Here is a 15,740-nt window from a genome sequence, read left to right as displayed (position 1 = left end):
TTCTATCATGTCAAAATGCATATTTGTTTACATGTTCGCGGAATAATCGGGTCAATTTAGGGTCAACCTAAGTTGACGTTCTCGTTTTCAAGCCTCTGCACCGCTTCCTGTTTGGCATGGCCGGTGCGTTGCGGTCGTGTTGTCAACGCATTGAAAATATATGCTGTTTTAGCCCATTTCACACCCAAACTTTACGTTTAATACATTCAGTCAATCCAAGATGTAGTAAAAGATTATTGTTAAGGCATCAAACTGCCTGGACAAAGCTTCTAGTAAGTGTAATAAGTCGATAGAGATTGTCCCTATGTTCACATGTCAGAAACTGACAGAATGTGAGGGAGAAGTCATTTATTTGTATTATTGATGTAAGTAAATTTAATGCATAGTCAACTGAAAGCCAAGTATCATGAATCGGAATCTGATATACGTTTCACTGAGATAAAATTTACACTTTGTAATCTAACTCATACTTGCATCGTTTTGCTTGTCATAGCTTTCTGTTGACATGATTATTCAGCACTTGACCGTTTTGCAAAGATAAAACACAAGTTCTTTGAAAGCCAATTTGTCTTTACATGAGTAAAAAGGAAATCACTGGACCGCGTTGACAGTTAAGTAAGACATGAGTCCAGGGTTCAAACCTGGGACCCTCAAAACTCAGGATGGACAAAATAACTACCAATTGAGCTACCTGGTTGTCGATGATCAACCCAGTCCAGTTCTGCTACATTTCTCCCTCCTTTTTCTGAGTATTTGCCAGAATGAAGACAACACTGTTTTCAACCAAGGTTCAGGTATCCCCTTGCCTTTCAACCAAGGTTCAGGTATCCCCTTGCCAAGCATACACCCATTACTTGAAACGAGGTTTGATCACATGTACCAAGTGTAAAAGTCGAGCAGAAAAATGCTGTACAGCAAAACCAGGGTTCGAACCCGGTACCCTCGGAACTCTAGGTGGACCCTCTACCACATTGAGCTTATTAACTTGTCCCCAAAGATCGACCCAGTCTAATTCCGCTACACACACATGATTATGGTTGCCTTCTAGCTAATTAAGGTCAGAGTAAGGTAAATTCCATTAAGCTCATTGGAAGCAAGGCACTTAATGTTCGGTCTCTAGGAGAAGCACTTTACTCTATTTACATTTAATCTGGATAACTTCACATTGAAGTTACCAACTATTACAATATATATATCATAGCCATTAAGTATAGAGTTGATTATCACATATGATACTTGACATCTTTTTGAAATTTCCATGTGGGAGATTGCGCATGCTCAGAATTAAAAGCATGAATAGAATGTGTGTATGTACACCCTAGGGGGAAAACAACACTTTCAAATGGCATCTTTTGAGCTGTTCTTTCAGATGAAATCATTAGATGTTAGAATATAGGAATAGTTAGCGAATTCACTGGTTGAAAATCCTCAAATTTAGGATTCAAAATCGGGAGAGTTGGCAAGTATGTTATCACATTGGCATATTATTACCCTTATAAAGATATTGGTTTAAAATTGTATTTCAGCCTGTTTATAGAAAGCCTTGTCTTGGTCGATGGCAGTGTTCTACAAAGTATAGAGAATCTTCATGTAAAACACGGCCGGGGCCTGTTTTTGGACAGGTAAATATATTGGCGCATTAAGCATGGTTTCATACATCAACTCAGCAGTGAAATTTCTACAAAACATAACCAAATAAGATTTCATGAATTTTGTGTATTTTCAATATTAAATCGATTTAGAAATCAGGGTTTCATTTACCTCCATTTGGGGGTATATGACCTCCTAAATTGCCTTTGACCCTTAAAATGTTAGAGGCTTGCTACATAATTGGGTCAAAATTTGTGATTTATGCCTGATTTTACCCCCCCAACGTTTGTGTCTTGCAAAAACTGGAGATATACATGTATGCGTATTAAAAGTTTTACTTAATTATACAGAGGTAATGTATGTTTACATGTATATTGATATTAATAAGAATATAATCAATATGGGATAAGGGGCATACTAAGCTACATATCAATTGACAAATGGACAGCAGTTGATTTCTGACGTACACAATTATGGTGCCGTTCATTGTTTCCAGGCTTCTAAAAATGGCTTTCTTAGGAGGGCTTGTGTCAGTACGGGCCACCCATCATCATCCACATCAACCGTCAACTCCAAAGACAACACCAAACATGTGAAGGATGAAGTAAAGGCCTTGGACATCACTCGGGCCATGCTGGGATATGTCTGGCCCAAGGATAAACCTGGCATTCGTATCCGAGTCGTAGCGGCTATGACACTTCTTATCAGTTCAAAGGTCAGTCGCTATACATGATGACGATTGCTTTTACTCAGTTGAAGAAACTTTGCGTGTAAAAAGACGTTTCTGAACAACATGTTAGTCAAGTCTAAGTGAAGGGTACTTGCATATATTTTATTAAGAACACTTGGTCACTACCAACCATTTTTTGACCAGCGGAGTGGAGGGGATACCTATGTGAGCCCCAGCTTACTTTGTTTTTTGATCACATTTTGACTTTAATACAAATTCAGCCAATTCAAACACAGATACACTTCTAGGCGATCCAACAACTCTTATTAAGCTGTATTTGTCTCTTTGCAGGCTGTGAATGTCCAAGTACCGTTTATATTTAAGTATGCTGTAGACTTTCTTAACGAACCTAGTAATATATTGAACATGGCTTCAGCACCAGCTACTGTGATCACCTCAGCTACGGCAATACTTCTTGGCTGTAAGTGTGAATTTTCTTGGTAATTTTACAAAGTTTCAGCAAGATAAATGCTATTGGTATAATTCAGTCATAAAATCTGTATTTAAGGATCCCTGTACCACTGTGACTGAAGTTTTCGTATATACAGTCACCTCCCCTTAATTTCATTTTGGATAACTCTCTAGTACAGTTGGCCAAGGACACTTTCGTTGACAAAGACCACAAGAAGTTCAGTCGGTTCGAGTGAAAGTTTAATAATCTGAGGTCAAGGATTTGAATCCTGATCCAGCCCCACTGAATATAGGTAAAACCTTTATAACCCTTCTTCTACCATAGGGATTAAGGGATATTATCCTTATTTAGTCTGGAGCATCCTTAGGCAAAAGGGACTCAATTTCGTTTAAACAGCGGGTGTGGCCCCATTGGGGGCAGAAGGAAGGGGCCCAATAAGGGAAACAGCAAATTCTTTAAAATCCTTCTTCTTCTGTAAGAATGACAGGATTTTTTTGAAAATTTGGTATGAAGCACTCTTGGGTGAAGGGGAACAAATTTTGTTTAAACGGTGTGTCTGACCCCCCTGAAGGCAGAGAGGTGGGGTCCAATAGGGGAAATATAGGTAAAACCTTTAAAATCCTTCTTCTGCCATAGGGATTAAAGGATTTTATCCTAATTTAGTCTGGAGCATCCTTGGGCCAAGGGAACTCAATTTTGTATAAGCAGTGGGTGTGGTCTCCCAGGGGGCAGAAGGGCGGGTCACAATAGGAGAAATAGAGGTTAAACCTTTAAAATCCTTCTCCGACCACTGGGATTAACGGATTTTATCCTTATTTAGTCTGGAGCATCCTTGGGTCAAAGGGACTCAATTTTGCATAATTGATGGGTATGACCCCCCTAGGGGCATAGGGATGGGGCTCTGTTTGAAGTTTGTTCTCGCTCTATCTCAAGTGCTGGATTGACCTTTCTGAAATTTCATATGTACTTACAGCACCTACCATGGAGTGCTATATCTTTACTTCATACCAATTATTTTAAACATATTCAGGTGAGCGATACAGGCCCTCTGGGCCTCTTGTTTTAAAGATACAGCTGAATAAAAATACTATCCAAAATACTTCTAGGTAGTTGAGTAGACTGTGCATCATATATAAAAGCTAGAATGTGTAGATCGGGTTAAGTACATCATTCATAAATTAAATGTTTCCTTTTGTAGATGGAGTTGCTAGGACCACTGCCCAAGCCTTTCATGAGCTACGTAATGCCTTATTCGGGAAAGTTGCACAAGATTCCATTAGACGTGTGGCAAGGAAGGTTTTCCTACACCTACACAGCTTGGATCTGGCCTACCACCTCCAACGACAGACAGGGGCTTTGTCTAAGGCTATTGACCGAGGCACAAGGTAGTACAATAAGGGTATTCAAATTTTAATTAAATTGTGCTAACTTAATTATGATAACCCATAAGATATAAATATACTGTATTTATGCTTATTATAGTAAGGTGCAGTGCTAGATGGTGATCTACACATGAAAATGTGAAAGTGCTGATATTGTGGCAGGATTGAATTTTGTCAAATTTATTTATAATGTTGTGTAATGTCATGTCCAGTATAGAGGTCAGTAGTGTGACGTCATAATATACCTATCATCTGACTGGCTAGTGGGGTTGGCGCCCGATACCTTTGTTTGACTAGGTAGATGATAGAGCGACGACAATGACAAGAGTGACAAGAATGCAAGTGAAAGTTGAATACTTGTACAGACATGAGCTGGACATGTAGTAAAGGCCTTCTGCCACACAGAGGGTGTGTATATCTTCACTATAACCACTGGCTCAGACTCAAATGTCAAGCTTAGGTTGTTTATTCACCCCCAAATCCCCCTCTGTTTCAATGTTATAAAAGGTAGTCAGCAGTAGACAGGTGCTCTGTCCAAGGCTTTTGACAAAGGTACAGTGGTTTGCTACCTCTGCTACATTACTTATGGTAATTCTAATATGTGTGGTCGAAAATGCATTTAGGTATCAATTTACAATATCTAACTTCCCAAATTTAGATGGCTTATATCTTATAGTATTCAAAGTTGTTACCTCTATTTGGTACTGGTGTGCCTATATTAAGTAAAGATACACTGCTCATTATGACAGACCAAATAGTTTGGATTAAATCGATATATAAGTTTAGAATAAAATAAGCGACCTGTTTGTGTACTATGCTACCATCTTATAGTATACATTGTTTAACGTGGGTTGTGAATAATGATGAATCTAACCTTAGTTGTTAATTATTTCTGAGTTATTAAATTCCATCAACTGTTGCCTCCAGTACAGCCTGTCAATTAGTGTTTACTTTACATGTAAAGCTTTCTACTTCGTGTTCCAACCTTATAACAGAATGTCTTGATACATGGTGTGTTTTATGGAACATGACTATAGCAAGTTAATGGGAACTCTAGATCTGGTGATCGGCAATTGGTTTAGAATCATAATGGATAATCAGTTTGAAATCAGAAGTAGTAAATAGATTGATGATCAACTGCATAATTCGTTTATAAATTCTTGGAACTTAATACCAAAATAAAGTGAAAACACACACTATTTTTACATCAACTGACAGAGTTGTAAACTTTGTATTCGGCTTCATACTTTTATAATGAATGAATTTTAATCCACTTTTATGCAATATAGATATTTTTTTCTACATAACCATCAATCATATATAAGAGTATGTGACTTTCAAAGCATACAACATTGTAAACATTTGACACTTTGATTTTGATTATGGTATTTGTAATCGATTATCGGAATCCAAAAGGGCAAACCAATTGTATGTTTATTATAATCGATCATCAGCCCATCACTTCAGTCCAAATAAAACTGCTGACAGGATCTAGACTGACATGATCCAACATAATATACATTACAATGGTGGTCGGGTGGCGCTGTGGATAGCAAATATGCCTTTCATCAAGGAGGCCGGGGTTCGATTCCCCGATCAGATGTTAAAAGGTATGGGTCACTTGCCTGAACACATGGGTTTTCTCCGGGTTCTCTGGTTTCCTTCCACATTAAGCACACTAACACGCAGGCCAACAAGCGTGACCGAACGGTTATGGGTTCGAGTCACTGCACAGCACTGTATTGTATCTTTGAGCAAGATGCTTTACCCCGGTTGTTCCAGTCTACTTAGCTGTAAATGAGTATGTGTTTGCATATTGGGCAGTGCTAGAATTGTTGAATGCTAGCTGTGAGCGCCGAAATGGCAGCACCGGCTGTATGCTCCCCATGGAGTTGTGAAAGATATTGGCTGGGCCCTATAACCACGGTTAATAATTTGTGAACTGCTTTGAGACAACCTACAAAATAGGTTGTAATAAAGCGGTATATATGAACCTCAAACTATTATTATTATTATTTATATATTTTACATTACAATGCATTCCTTGGAGTGTTTTAGTAATGTTTGTATATGTTATTCTTTACAGGGGTATAAACACTACCCTGACGGCTCTGATATTTAATCTAGGACCAACAATTTTGGAATGCCTCCTTGTGACTTCCCTACTGGTAAGTCATCAAACTCCACTGACATGGACTTGTATTGTTAGTTCTACCCAGGTATGAGATACTGGATACCAGGAAATTTTCGCCCCAGTCAAACCCATCGCCCTTTGTTCGTAAAAAACATATTTGCCCAGTGTTAATATCGCCCTTCACAATTAATATTGTTATGTAGTTACTAATAATTGCTGGAATGATAAATCTGCTTTCATTATGGAGGGCAAAAAAGCTGGAAGTTAAACTGCGGCGAACATTTCCCAATATACAGTACTCAGGTGCAGTACACGCTATATATGTCATTCATTCATAGTCTGATGAACAGGGTAGATGTTATTGAAATGTAAACGTCTCTGTAAATGACTTAGTATATAGAGTAACACATCATAGCAAAGTGCTTTTACATAAGGTGGTGAAGATTCTTATGAAGGGGTAAGATCATGTATGGACTAGTAGTTGTGAGTGATTTGATACCAGTCTGTTTCTATTTTCAGTACTACAATTGTGGATTAGTCTATGCTGAAGTGGCAATCGGGTGCATATCTGTGTATGCCACATTTACACTGGTATTTACACAGTGGAGGTAGATATCCTTTACTTTATAATTGTTATTCATCTCTCAGTCGTGAGGTCTAGAGCATTTAAAATCATTTAAATTTGGTATACTTAGGCACACTGCCTGATTTTTAGCTCACCTGGCCCGAAGTGAGCTTATGGCATGGTGCGGCGTCCGGCCGGCAACCGGCTGGCGTCAACTTTTTACTTTAACAACTTCTTCTCAGTAACCAAAAGGCCTAGGGTGATAATATTTGGCAAGAAGCATGCTTGGATAAAGGCCAACCACGTTTGTTCAAATAAATGACCTTCATCAATTTTCAAGGTCACAGGGGTCAAATATGTTTAAATCTTTATACAACTTCTTCTATATAACTAAGAGGCCTAGGAGGATGATATTTGGCCAGTAACATGCTGAAATGAAGGGCTACCAAGTTTGTTCAAATAAATGACCTTCATCCATTTTCAAGGTCACAGGGGTCAAATATGTAAAAATCTTTAAACAACTTCTTCTGAATATTCAAGAGGCCTAGGGTGATGATAGTTGGCCAGTAACATGCTGCAATGAAGGGTTACAAAGTTTGCCCAAATGAATGATCTTTATCTTTTTTTAATGTCACAGGGGGCAAATATGTTTAAAACCTTTAAACAACTTCTGATGAATAACCAAGAGGCCTAGGGTGATGATATTTGGCCAGTAGAATGCTGGGATGATGGGTTACAAAGTTTGCTCAAATGAATGATCTTTATCTTTTTTCAAGGTCACAGGGGTCAAATATGTTTTAAACCTTTAAACAACTTCTTCTGAATAACCAAGAGGCCTAGGATAATGCCAGTAACATGCTGGGATGAAGGACTACCAAGTTTGTTCAAATGAATGACCTTGACATATATATTCAAGGTCACAGGTGTCAAATATGTTTAAAAAATCATTGAATGACTTCTTCTTAATAAGCAAAAGGCCAAGGGTGATGATATTTGGCCATTAACATGCTGGGATGAAGGACTACCAAGTGAATGACCTTCGCCCAAATTCAAGGTCACAGTGGTCATTATATGTATAAATCTTTAAATGATTTGTTCTGTATAACCGAAAGGTCCAGGGTAATGATATTTTGCCAGAAGCATGCTCGGTTGGAAGACTATTAACTCTGTTCAACCTAATGTCCTTGTTCGACATTCAAGGTCACATGCGTCATATGTTTAAATCTTTTAAAAGGTTCTTATGAATCAAACACTGATATTCTGCCTGTAGCTGTATTTTAGTCCACTTTTAAGATAACAAGTGTGAGATTAATACCAGGTGAGCGATGCAGGCCTATTGGGCCTCTTGTTCTTTACTAAGATGGACTTGTGTCTGACGTTTATGCAGTACTAGTAACATTTGAAAAACTAGGTGAAGTTGTTTGAAAAAACCACAAAAAAACATAGAAATTATGATTTGTTTCTAAATATTTAATTTTCATTCAGGACAAAGTTTCGAAAGCAGATGAATGCAGCCGATTCTGATGCAGGAAATATGGCTATTGATTCCCTGATCAATTATGAGACTGTCAAGGTAAGGTGCTCTGGTTAACTCATTCACCCCTAAAGACACATTTGAACTCTTACAATTCAAAGGTTGGAATAGTTCATTATGAAATTTCAGGGGTGAATGAGTTCGGATTGATAAAGCTGAATTTATTTGAGAGAAGTTATGTTCTTATTACTTGCAGTAAAAGCCTCAGTAAAATTCATTTATGAACGCCCCGGGGCCATTGAAGATACCCTATAGTTATCAATCTGTCTGTCCTTAATCAGTGTATTTGTGGAGATAATCAAAAAGTCTAAAATTTACCATATTTCTCATGGTGATGTACTTTTATATGTAGATATGTTATAAGGGTTTTACAAGTTGTTTAGGTCAAGGTCAAGTTCACTTAACAAAATATGGGGATATACCATTTATATATTGCCCTATCAAACTTATCATTTTAGTGGTAAATTTTAGAATATCGACTCAGAGCTTTTGGGCAATCATTTGTGTTCTTCTCTTTATCTGACTTTGTTCATTCTTTGTGGTAAATATTATTTGTTGAATAATATACATATGTACCACTCGATTACCTGTATTGCATCCCTGGTGATTTCTGTGAGTTCTGTTTTGTAATTTTATGGATAAAGGCACATGACGGGGGCCATACCTGCTTACCCATGAATCTCCCAATGGGGGTCATGACCCCCGTTGGGAAATTCTGTGGGGGGTGATAACGCGCGACAAAAAAAATCACGTCAAAATTAATCATTTAATTTTTGCGATGTCACAGCATTACATATGTAATTGTGTCTTCTGGTATGGTTAGGACTTTTTTTAAATAAATAAAACAACTCTTTTCACACATTTTGTTTTATTACATTCTATCTTTTCAAAATACTAATTTCCCTGTACATACAGGTAGTTTGAGTTAATTGTAAAAAACTTGGCATCTTTGATGCATACTGGGAGCATGAACTCGTCTCAAAGCTCCTCTATCTTTTTCTCCCTCTCATCTGTATGTACTACATTGGGAATATGACTGTCTGCAGGATGGAAACTGGAAAAAAATAAAATGTTAAATACAGGTATTTCTATTGGTTTAATATCTTGGTACAGTCAAATTTGTACGACTGCTACAAATTTTAAAGCAATCTCGCGATCGCGATATGGGAAAGCATTTTCATGCAGATTTTGGTAAATTAGAATGATCGTGATCTGCCGTTGAGAAAGTAATGTGCTCAGCACTGAAGTTACTAAACAACGACTTTGCGTTTATAACCTTGCCGTCAGACATCGTGAAAATCGTTAATCGTATGTCTTTCATAAAGAGCACGCGAACCTACCGAAAATATTTTAAGTATACAGTACAGTTTACAATAAGAATGATCAAGCTCAACATTTTATGACATATATGAAGCCACTCAAAATCCCTTTTCCACAAAGTATTGCAATAGCAGACATACTTATTCTTTTTGTCTAACATTTAACGCAGTCTGGATTACGGTTGTGCATGTGAAATCGAAAGAACTACGATCAGAATTATATGCACTGTTGTAATAGTAAACGGTACTCACCTTTCAAATTTGCCTGGCTTCCACGAAAGAGAGACCGCCATTGTGAAAACATTTCAAATTGTGTACTGACTTTACCCATACATTAATGCTAAACCTACGAGACACACGAATGTAACACTTCCGGAAATAGGGACATACTATTATGAGCGCGGAGGTGGGTCATTCCGGGTCATGTTGACGGAATGCGGGAGATTTGTATCATCCTCGTGGGTCATAAGTTGGTCGCGGGTCATGCAGTTTGTGAAAGAACAATGTCCAGTAAATATGTGATTTTGTTATAGAATCTTATAAATGAGTTCTTGAATGTACATTGTATAAGATAAAATCAATGGTACATGTCTAGTATCACTATGCACTGTTTTCATTTCAGTATTTTAACAACGAAACATATGAGGCAGACAGATATGACAAAGTCCTCGCTAAGTATGAGCAGGCATCGCTCAAAATAACTACAAGTCTTGCTGGCCTCAATTTTGGCCAGAACTTCATTTTCAGCGTGGGCCTGACTACAATGATGGTTCTCTGCAGCCAAGATATTGCAGCAGGTAATATCCAAGATAACCATGTTTATTAACTCATTCACCCCTACATGTTTAAACTGGACTTACCCAATCCTTGATTTGATAAGGTTCAAATGTGATTTTAGGGGTGAATGGGTTAAACTTCATTAGCTTGGTTATTTTTGTAGTTTACATAAATTACGAAAATATCACAATTGCAAATTTAACATATATATTGTGTAACTGAGCAAACGAAACTTGTTACAGATGGGCCGAGGGCAGATCCTTGAAGTTCCAGGGATTACGCTCACCTGTGCTCCATGCACCCCTTGAATATGTCATGACAAAATTGAAGTCTCTGTATGTGCTACCTTGTGAATGATACAAGTAGACTAATTTGATCTTTTGATGTAAATCAAAATAATTGCAGGGCATGCACAGCAGAATTGTAAAATTGACAGGCTTTGATGTTGAGTGTCACTCTTTCATTTTCATCGGATGGTTATCAGCCTAGCGATTGGTTAGTTTTTTCCACCTAAAACCAATCAAATTACATACTCCGTGCTTTTGATTTTGTCATGACATATTTCAGGGCTGCACAGAACGTAAGTGTGCGTAATCCCTGGAAGATGCCCAGGGCACAGATACACAGAACCAGAAACACCTTGAAATTCTACAAACTAATGAAAATTTTGGATTTAGGAAATACATCTGTATCTGTATAGTGAAAAAAGTGTTCATATGTGGATTTGACATTGTGGTTATCACTTCAGCCTTCCATGCAGACAAAAACTGTTCAGAAATATGAGTATTTTAATGTAATTCTAATAAAAATGACCATTTTAAATCCTAAGACATGCATTTTATTGATCAAGTTTAATACTTTAGAAAATATCACCGGTTTAAAATTTGATACAGCAGTGATCAATCTACAATTTATTTTCATGGGTCCTCCTCAACCGTATTGCTAAAAACAATGGGTCCTACAATGTTAAATTTCAGTATTTCCATGAATTCTACCAAGTCACATCAAAATTCTATGAATATAGGACTTGGGACCTGTATGCAGATTTATCACTATGTATACATATACCTTATTTGTGTGTAGGTACGATGACAGTGGGAGACCTGGTCATGGTCAACGGCTTGTTGTTCCAGCTGTCTGTCCCACTCAACTTCCTGGGCTCTGTGTACAGAGATGTAAACCAGGCCATTATTGACATGCACACAATGTTCAGCTTGCTGAAAATCAAAAGCAGTGTACAGGTAGGTACCTCACAGCATGATAATTGTCCCTCAGAAAGAGCTCTGATAGTTGGTGTTACTGGTGTTGTTGGTGCAAACATCAAGAACAACTCAGTGTTGTTTTTCACACCACATAATGAGGTAGTTTGAAAAATAACACAATAATACTTGCTAATGCATAATGATGTTACTGTACTTTCAGAACTCAAAAATGGTTTTAGTGGAGAAAGTTATCAAAATGAAGGACTATTTCATATTATCACAAGTGTTGTTGAAAAAATACTCAAGCAAAGAAAAAGACGATTTCCAGCACATTATGTAAAACATATAAGAGTTAAAATAGAACCTTGTCATACTGCTATCATTTGTGCAGCAAAAACTATATTGATACACTTCAGCTGTTAAATATAAATAGAGAAGATAAGGCATGGTGGGTGGCAACAGTTATGGTATGGATGTTGTGTGGGAATATGAGTTAACCTCTGGGTTACAGTTGTAGTGACTCAACAAAATACCCACCATCATGTTAACCATTTCATCCCTATGTTACTTTAGTAGACTCTACCATGCATTGATCTGGATGTGTCCATTGTGGTCTACAGTAGTGAAAGGGTTCAAGAAATATCCAACTTTATTCTGTACATCTGATATTGCAGTCCTTGCCTAATGCTCCCCTGCTGAAGGCCTCTCCCCAGAAGTCGGCCATTTCCTTCGACAATGTGCACTTTGAGTACACCCCTGGCCGTGGCATTCTGAACGGATTGACCTTTGATGTACCATCCGGCAAGAAAGTAGCCATTGTCGGTGGAAGTGGATCAGGGTAATTGTTTTTATCAATGCCAGCAGCTTTTCCTGAAATAAAACATTCTGTAATTCCATGTATCAGATAAATAAGCATAATTTTTTTCTACAGTTTTCATCATAGGTTTCCCTACATTATATTTTTTCACTCCACCATATTATCAAGCTGTATCTTGTGACTTTGTGACCTGATTGATACTACATAAGGATATTTTGGACGTTTCAAATCATCTGTAAACTGACAAAAAAAATACTTAACTTAAGTCCTTATGAAAATGGACACTAGAAAGTCTAACTTATCCAAAAGGCGGCCAGCTACATGTATGTGGTCTTTGACTTCTTCATAGTGTAGAAACTCTCTTAAAAGACATCTGTGAACCACTTGCACTACCATATAAATGTTTGTCATATTTTTTCTCTGTTCATTTCAGGAAGTCTACGATAGTAAGATTGTTGTATCGTTTCTACGATCCCCAACAAGGCAGCATCACCATTAACGACCAGAGTATACAGGAACTGAACCTTGACAGCGTGAGGCAGGCCATAGGAGTGGTACCTCAGGTAGTTACCTCAAGACATTTTTATTCTCCCGCCATTAAATTGGAGGGCATAAAGTGTTGTCCTAGTCCGTCCCGTCCCGTCAAACACTGGAACTAATTTGACATGGTGTCGGGGTCGTTCATGTCTTACAGACATTTTCTAGTTTTAAGGTTAGAAAGCTCCAAAAAGGCAGTAATGACATTATTTCTCAATGATTTATTGTCCGAGGTAGTAGAAAGATTTTCTTTAAACAAGAACTTTATCTTTTATTTTCAATTGTCACACCAGTATACTCACTATCTGAACCATTGTCTTATAATAAAAATATGGAGGTTAAAGTTCACAAGTAATTACGTTCTTATTCAATAGTAGCTTGAATTTTAGATGCAAACAAAATTCAAAGTGATTTATTTACTTCCTTGCTGTCAAGCCAATTTTATCACTACTGTATATCATAAACACCATTAGGTGACATTTTTCAAGATGGCAGCAAATATGTTGGCTTGTGTTTACATAATGATTATGAAACAAGTTATATTAGCTTATATTAAATACTTTTGTTGGCCTGGATGTCAGCACACAAATGGTCTGAATGCAGGTATCCAGAGAAAAATTAAGTGGTTCACCGGGCAGGTGACCCCGTACCTTCTCACATCCGCTTTTGGAAATCCATATCCTGGCCATCTTGGTGAAGGACAAGTGCACTATCCAACTGCCTATAGCCCTTCAGTTTTTGCCAATATTGGAAACAATGGTCATTTATTAATTTATTTTGCATAAAGAGATTTCTGAATGACTACCGCAGGGTAATAGCTCTTTTATCATAGATGTAATGAAATAAACAAGAGTATGACAGGGCAGAACAATATAAGCCAATCCCATGTCAATATGACATACTTTAAATCTTCCTGATGCATTATTAAGCTTTGCCCTTGTCATAGTATAATATAAATATTTACCAAGTTTCATCAGAATCAAGTCATATTTGACAAAGTTATTGTACAGAAACCATCAACCAATTGGAGCACAGTATGCTAATTAATTATGCACAGATTTTAACTTCGAACTTAGCCTCAGCCTTTGTGTAGTGTACATTCATACTGAGTTTCATCAAAATCAAACGATGTTTACGCAACTTATCTGATGGAAACTAAAATTTGGATATTGGCCAATCAGAGGACAGTAGGCTAGTTAATTATGCGTGAATATTTCTTAATTTTGAATTTAACTTAACCTTTGCATAATGCAATGAATACCAAGTTCCATCAAAATTATATGATTTTAAAGCAAGTTATCTTACGGAAACCAAATTGGGACGGACAGACGCTCCCTATACCCTTATATGTGCCATCAAAGTTTTTGACAGGCATATGTTAAACCTTTGGTTGGTATGTTGTTACACCCCTATTGCTGTTAACACCTAGAGTTGGATTTCTTAGAGCCTGTCTATCTTGACTTGAAGTAAAAGGTATCAATGACCAACAGGTAAAGTTTAATATAGTATATCGGGCTACACTTTATCTGGTTAGTATATCAGGCTACACTTTATCTTGTTAGTATATCAGGCTACACTTTATATGGTTAGTATATCGGGCTACACTTTATCTGATTAGTATATCGGGGTACACTTATCTGGTTAGTATATCAGGCTACACTTATCTGGTTAGTATATCCGGCTACACTTTATCTGGTTAGTATATCAGGCTACCCTTTATCTGGTTAGTATATCAGGCTACCCTTTATCTGGTTAGTATATCAGGCTACACTATATCTGGTTAGTATATCAGGCTACACTTTATATGGTTAGTATATCGGGCTACACTTTATCTGGTTGGTATATCGGGCTACACTTTATCTGGTTAGTATATCAGGATACACTTTATCTGGTTAGTATATCAGGCTGCACTTTATCTGGTTAGTATATCAGGCTACACTTATCTTGTTAGTATATCGGGCTACACTTTATCTGGTTGGTATATCAGGCTACACTTTATCTGGTTAGTATATCAGGCTACACTTTATCTTGTTAGTATATCGGGCTACACTTTATATGGTTAGTATATCGGGCTACACTTTATCTGGTTTGTATATCAGGCTACACTTTATCTGGTTAGTATATCAGGCTACACTTTATCTGGTTTGTATATCAGGCTACACGCGAGCTGGTTAGTATATCACGCTACACTTTATCTGATTAGTATATCAGGCTACGCTCTATCTGGTCAGTATATCAGGCTACACTTTATCTGGTTAGTATATCAGGCTACACTCTATCTGGTTAGTATATCAGGCTACACTCTATCTGGTTAGTATATCGGGCTACACTCTATCTGGTTAGTATATCGGGCTACACTTTATCTGCTTAGTATATCGGGCTACACTTTATCTGGTTGGTATATCGGGCTACACTTTATCTGGCTAGTATATCGGGCTACACTTTATATGGTTAGTATATCGGGCTACACTTGATCTGGTTAGTATATCGAGCTACTCTTTATCTGGTTAGTATATCAGGCTACGCTCTATCTGGTTAGTATATCAGGCTACACGCGAGCTGGTTAGTATATCAGGCTACACTTTATCTTGTTAGTATATCGGGCTACACTTTATCTGGTTAGTATATCGGGCTACACTTTATATGGTTAGTATATCGGGCTACACTTGATCTGGTTAGTATATCGGGCTACACTTTATCTGGTTAGTATATCGGGCTACACTTTATCTGGTTAGTATATC

General features: G+C 37.4%; 1 protein-coding gene across 1 annotated transcript in view; it reads left to right on the top strand.

The window, feature by feature from the left end:
* Window positions 1-89: 89 nt before the first annotated feature.
* LOC110451622 (ATP-binding cassette sub-family B member 7, mitochondrial-like) overlaps window positions 90-15,740 on the top strand; it is a 20,377-nt gene continuing 4,726 nt past the window's right edge. Inside the window, exons 1-12 of the mRNA XM_021499743.1 lie at window positions 90-272; window positions 1,527-1,622; window positions 2,087-2,305; window positions 2,612-2,741; window positions 3,931-4,117; window positions 6,201-6,282; window positions 6,768-6,856; window positions 8,299-8,386; window positions 10,289-10,463; window positions 11,527-11,684; window positions 12,320-12,483; window positions 12,896-13,111. Coding sequence (XP_021355418.1) covers window positions 117-272; window positions 1,527-1,622; window positions 2,087-2,305; window positions 2,612-2,741; window positions 3,931-4,117; window positions 6,201-6,282; window positions 6,768-6,856; window positions 8,299-8,386; window positions 10,289-10,463; window positions 11,527-11,684; window positions 12,320-12,483; window positions 12,896-13,111 — 1,760 coding nt within the window. The 5' untranslated portion in view covers window positions 90-116. The remainder of the gene's footprint in view (window positions 273-1,526; window positions 1,623-2,086; window positions 2,306-2,611; window positions 2,742-3,930; window positions 4,118-6,200; window positions 6,283-6,767; window positions 6,857-8,298; window positions 8,387-10,288; window positions 10,464-11,526; window positions 11,685-12,319; window positions 12,484-12,895; window positions 13,112-15,740) is intronic.

Source organism: Mizuhopecten yessoensis, unplaced genomic scaffold (genome assembly GCF_002113885.1).
Source record: "Mizuhopecten yessoensis strain PY_sf001 unplaced genomic scaffold, ASM211388v2 scaffold6135_1, whole genome shotgun sequence".
NCBI lineage: Eukaryota > Metazoa > Mollusca > Bivalvia > Pectinida > Pectinidae > Mizuhopecten > Mizuhopecten yessoensis.
The sequence above is the reverse complement of the archived record's forward strand: the minus strand, read 5'-3'. Positions and strand labels throughout refer to the sequence as shown.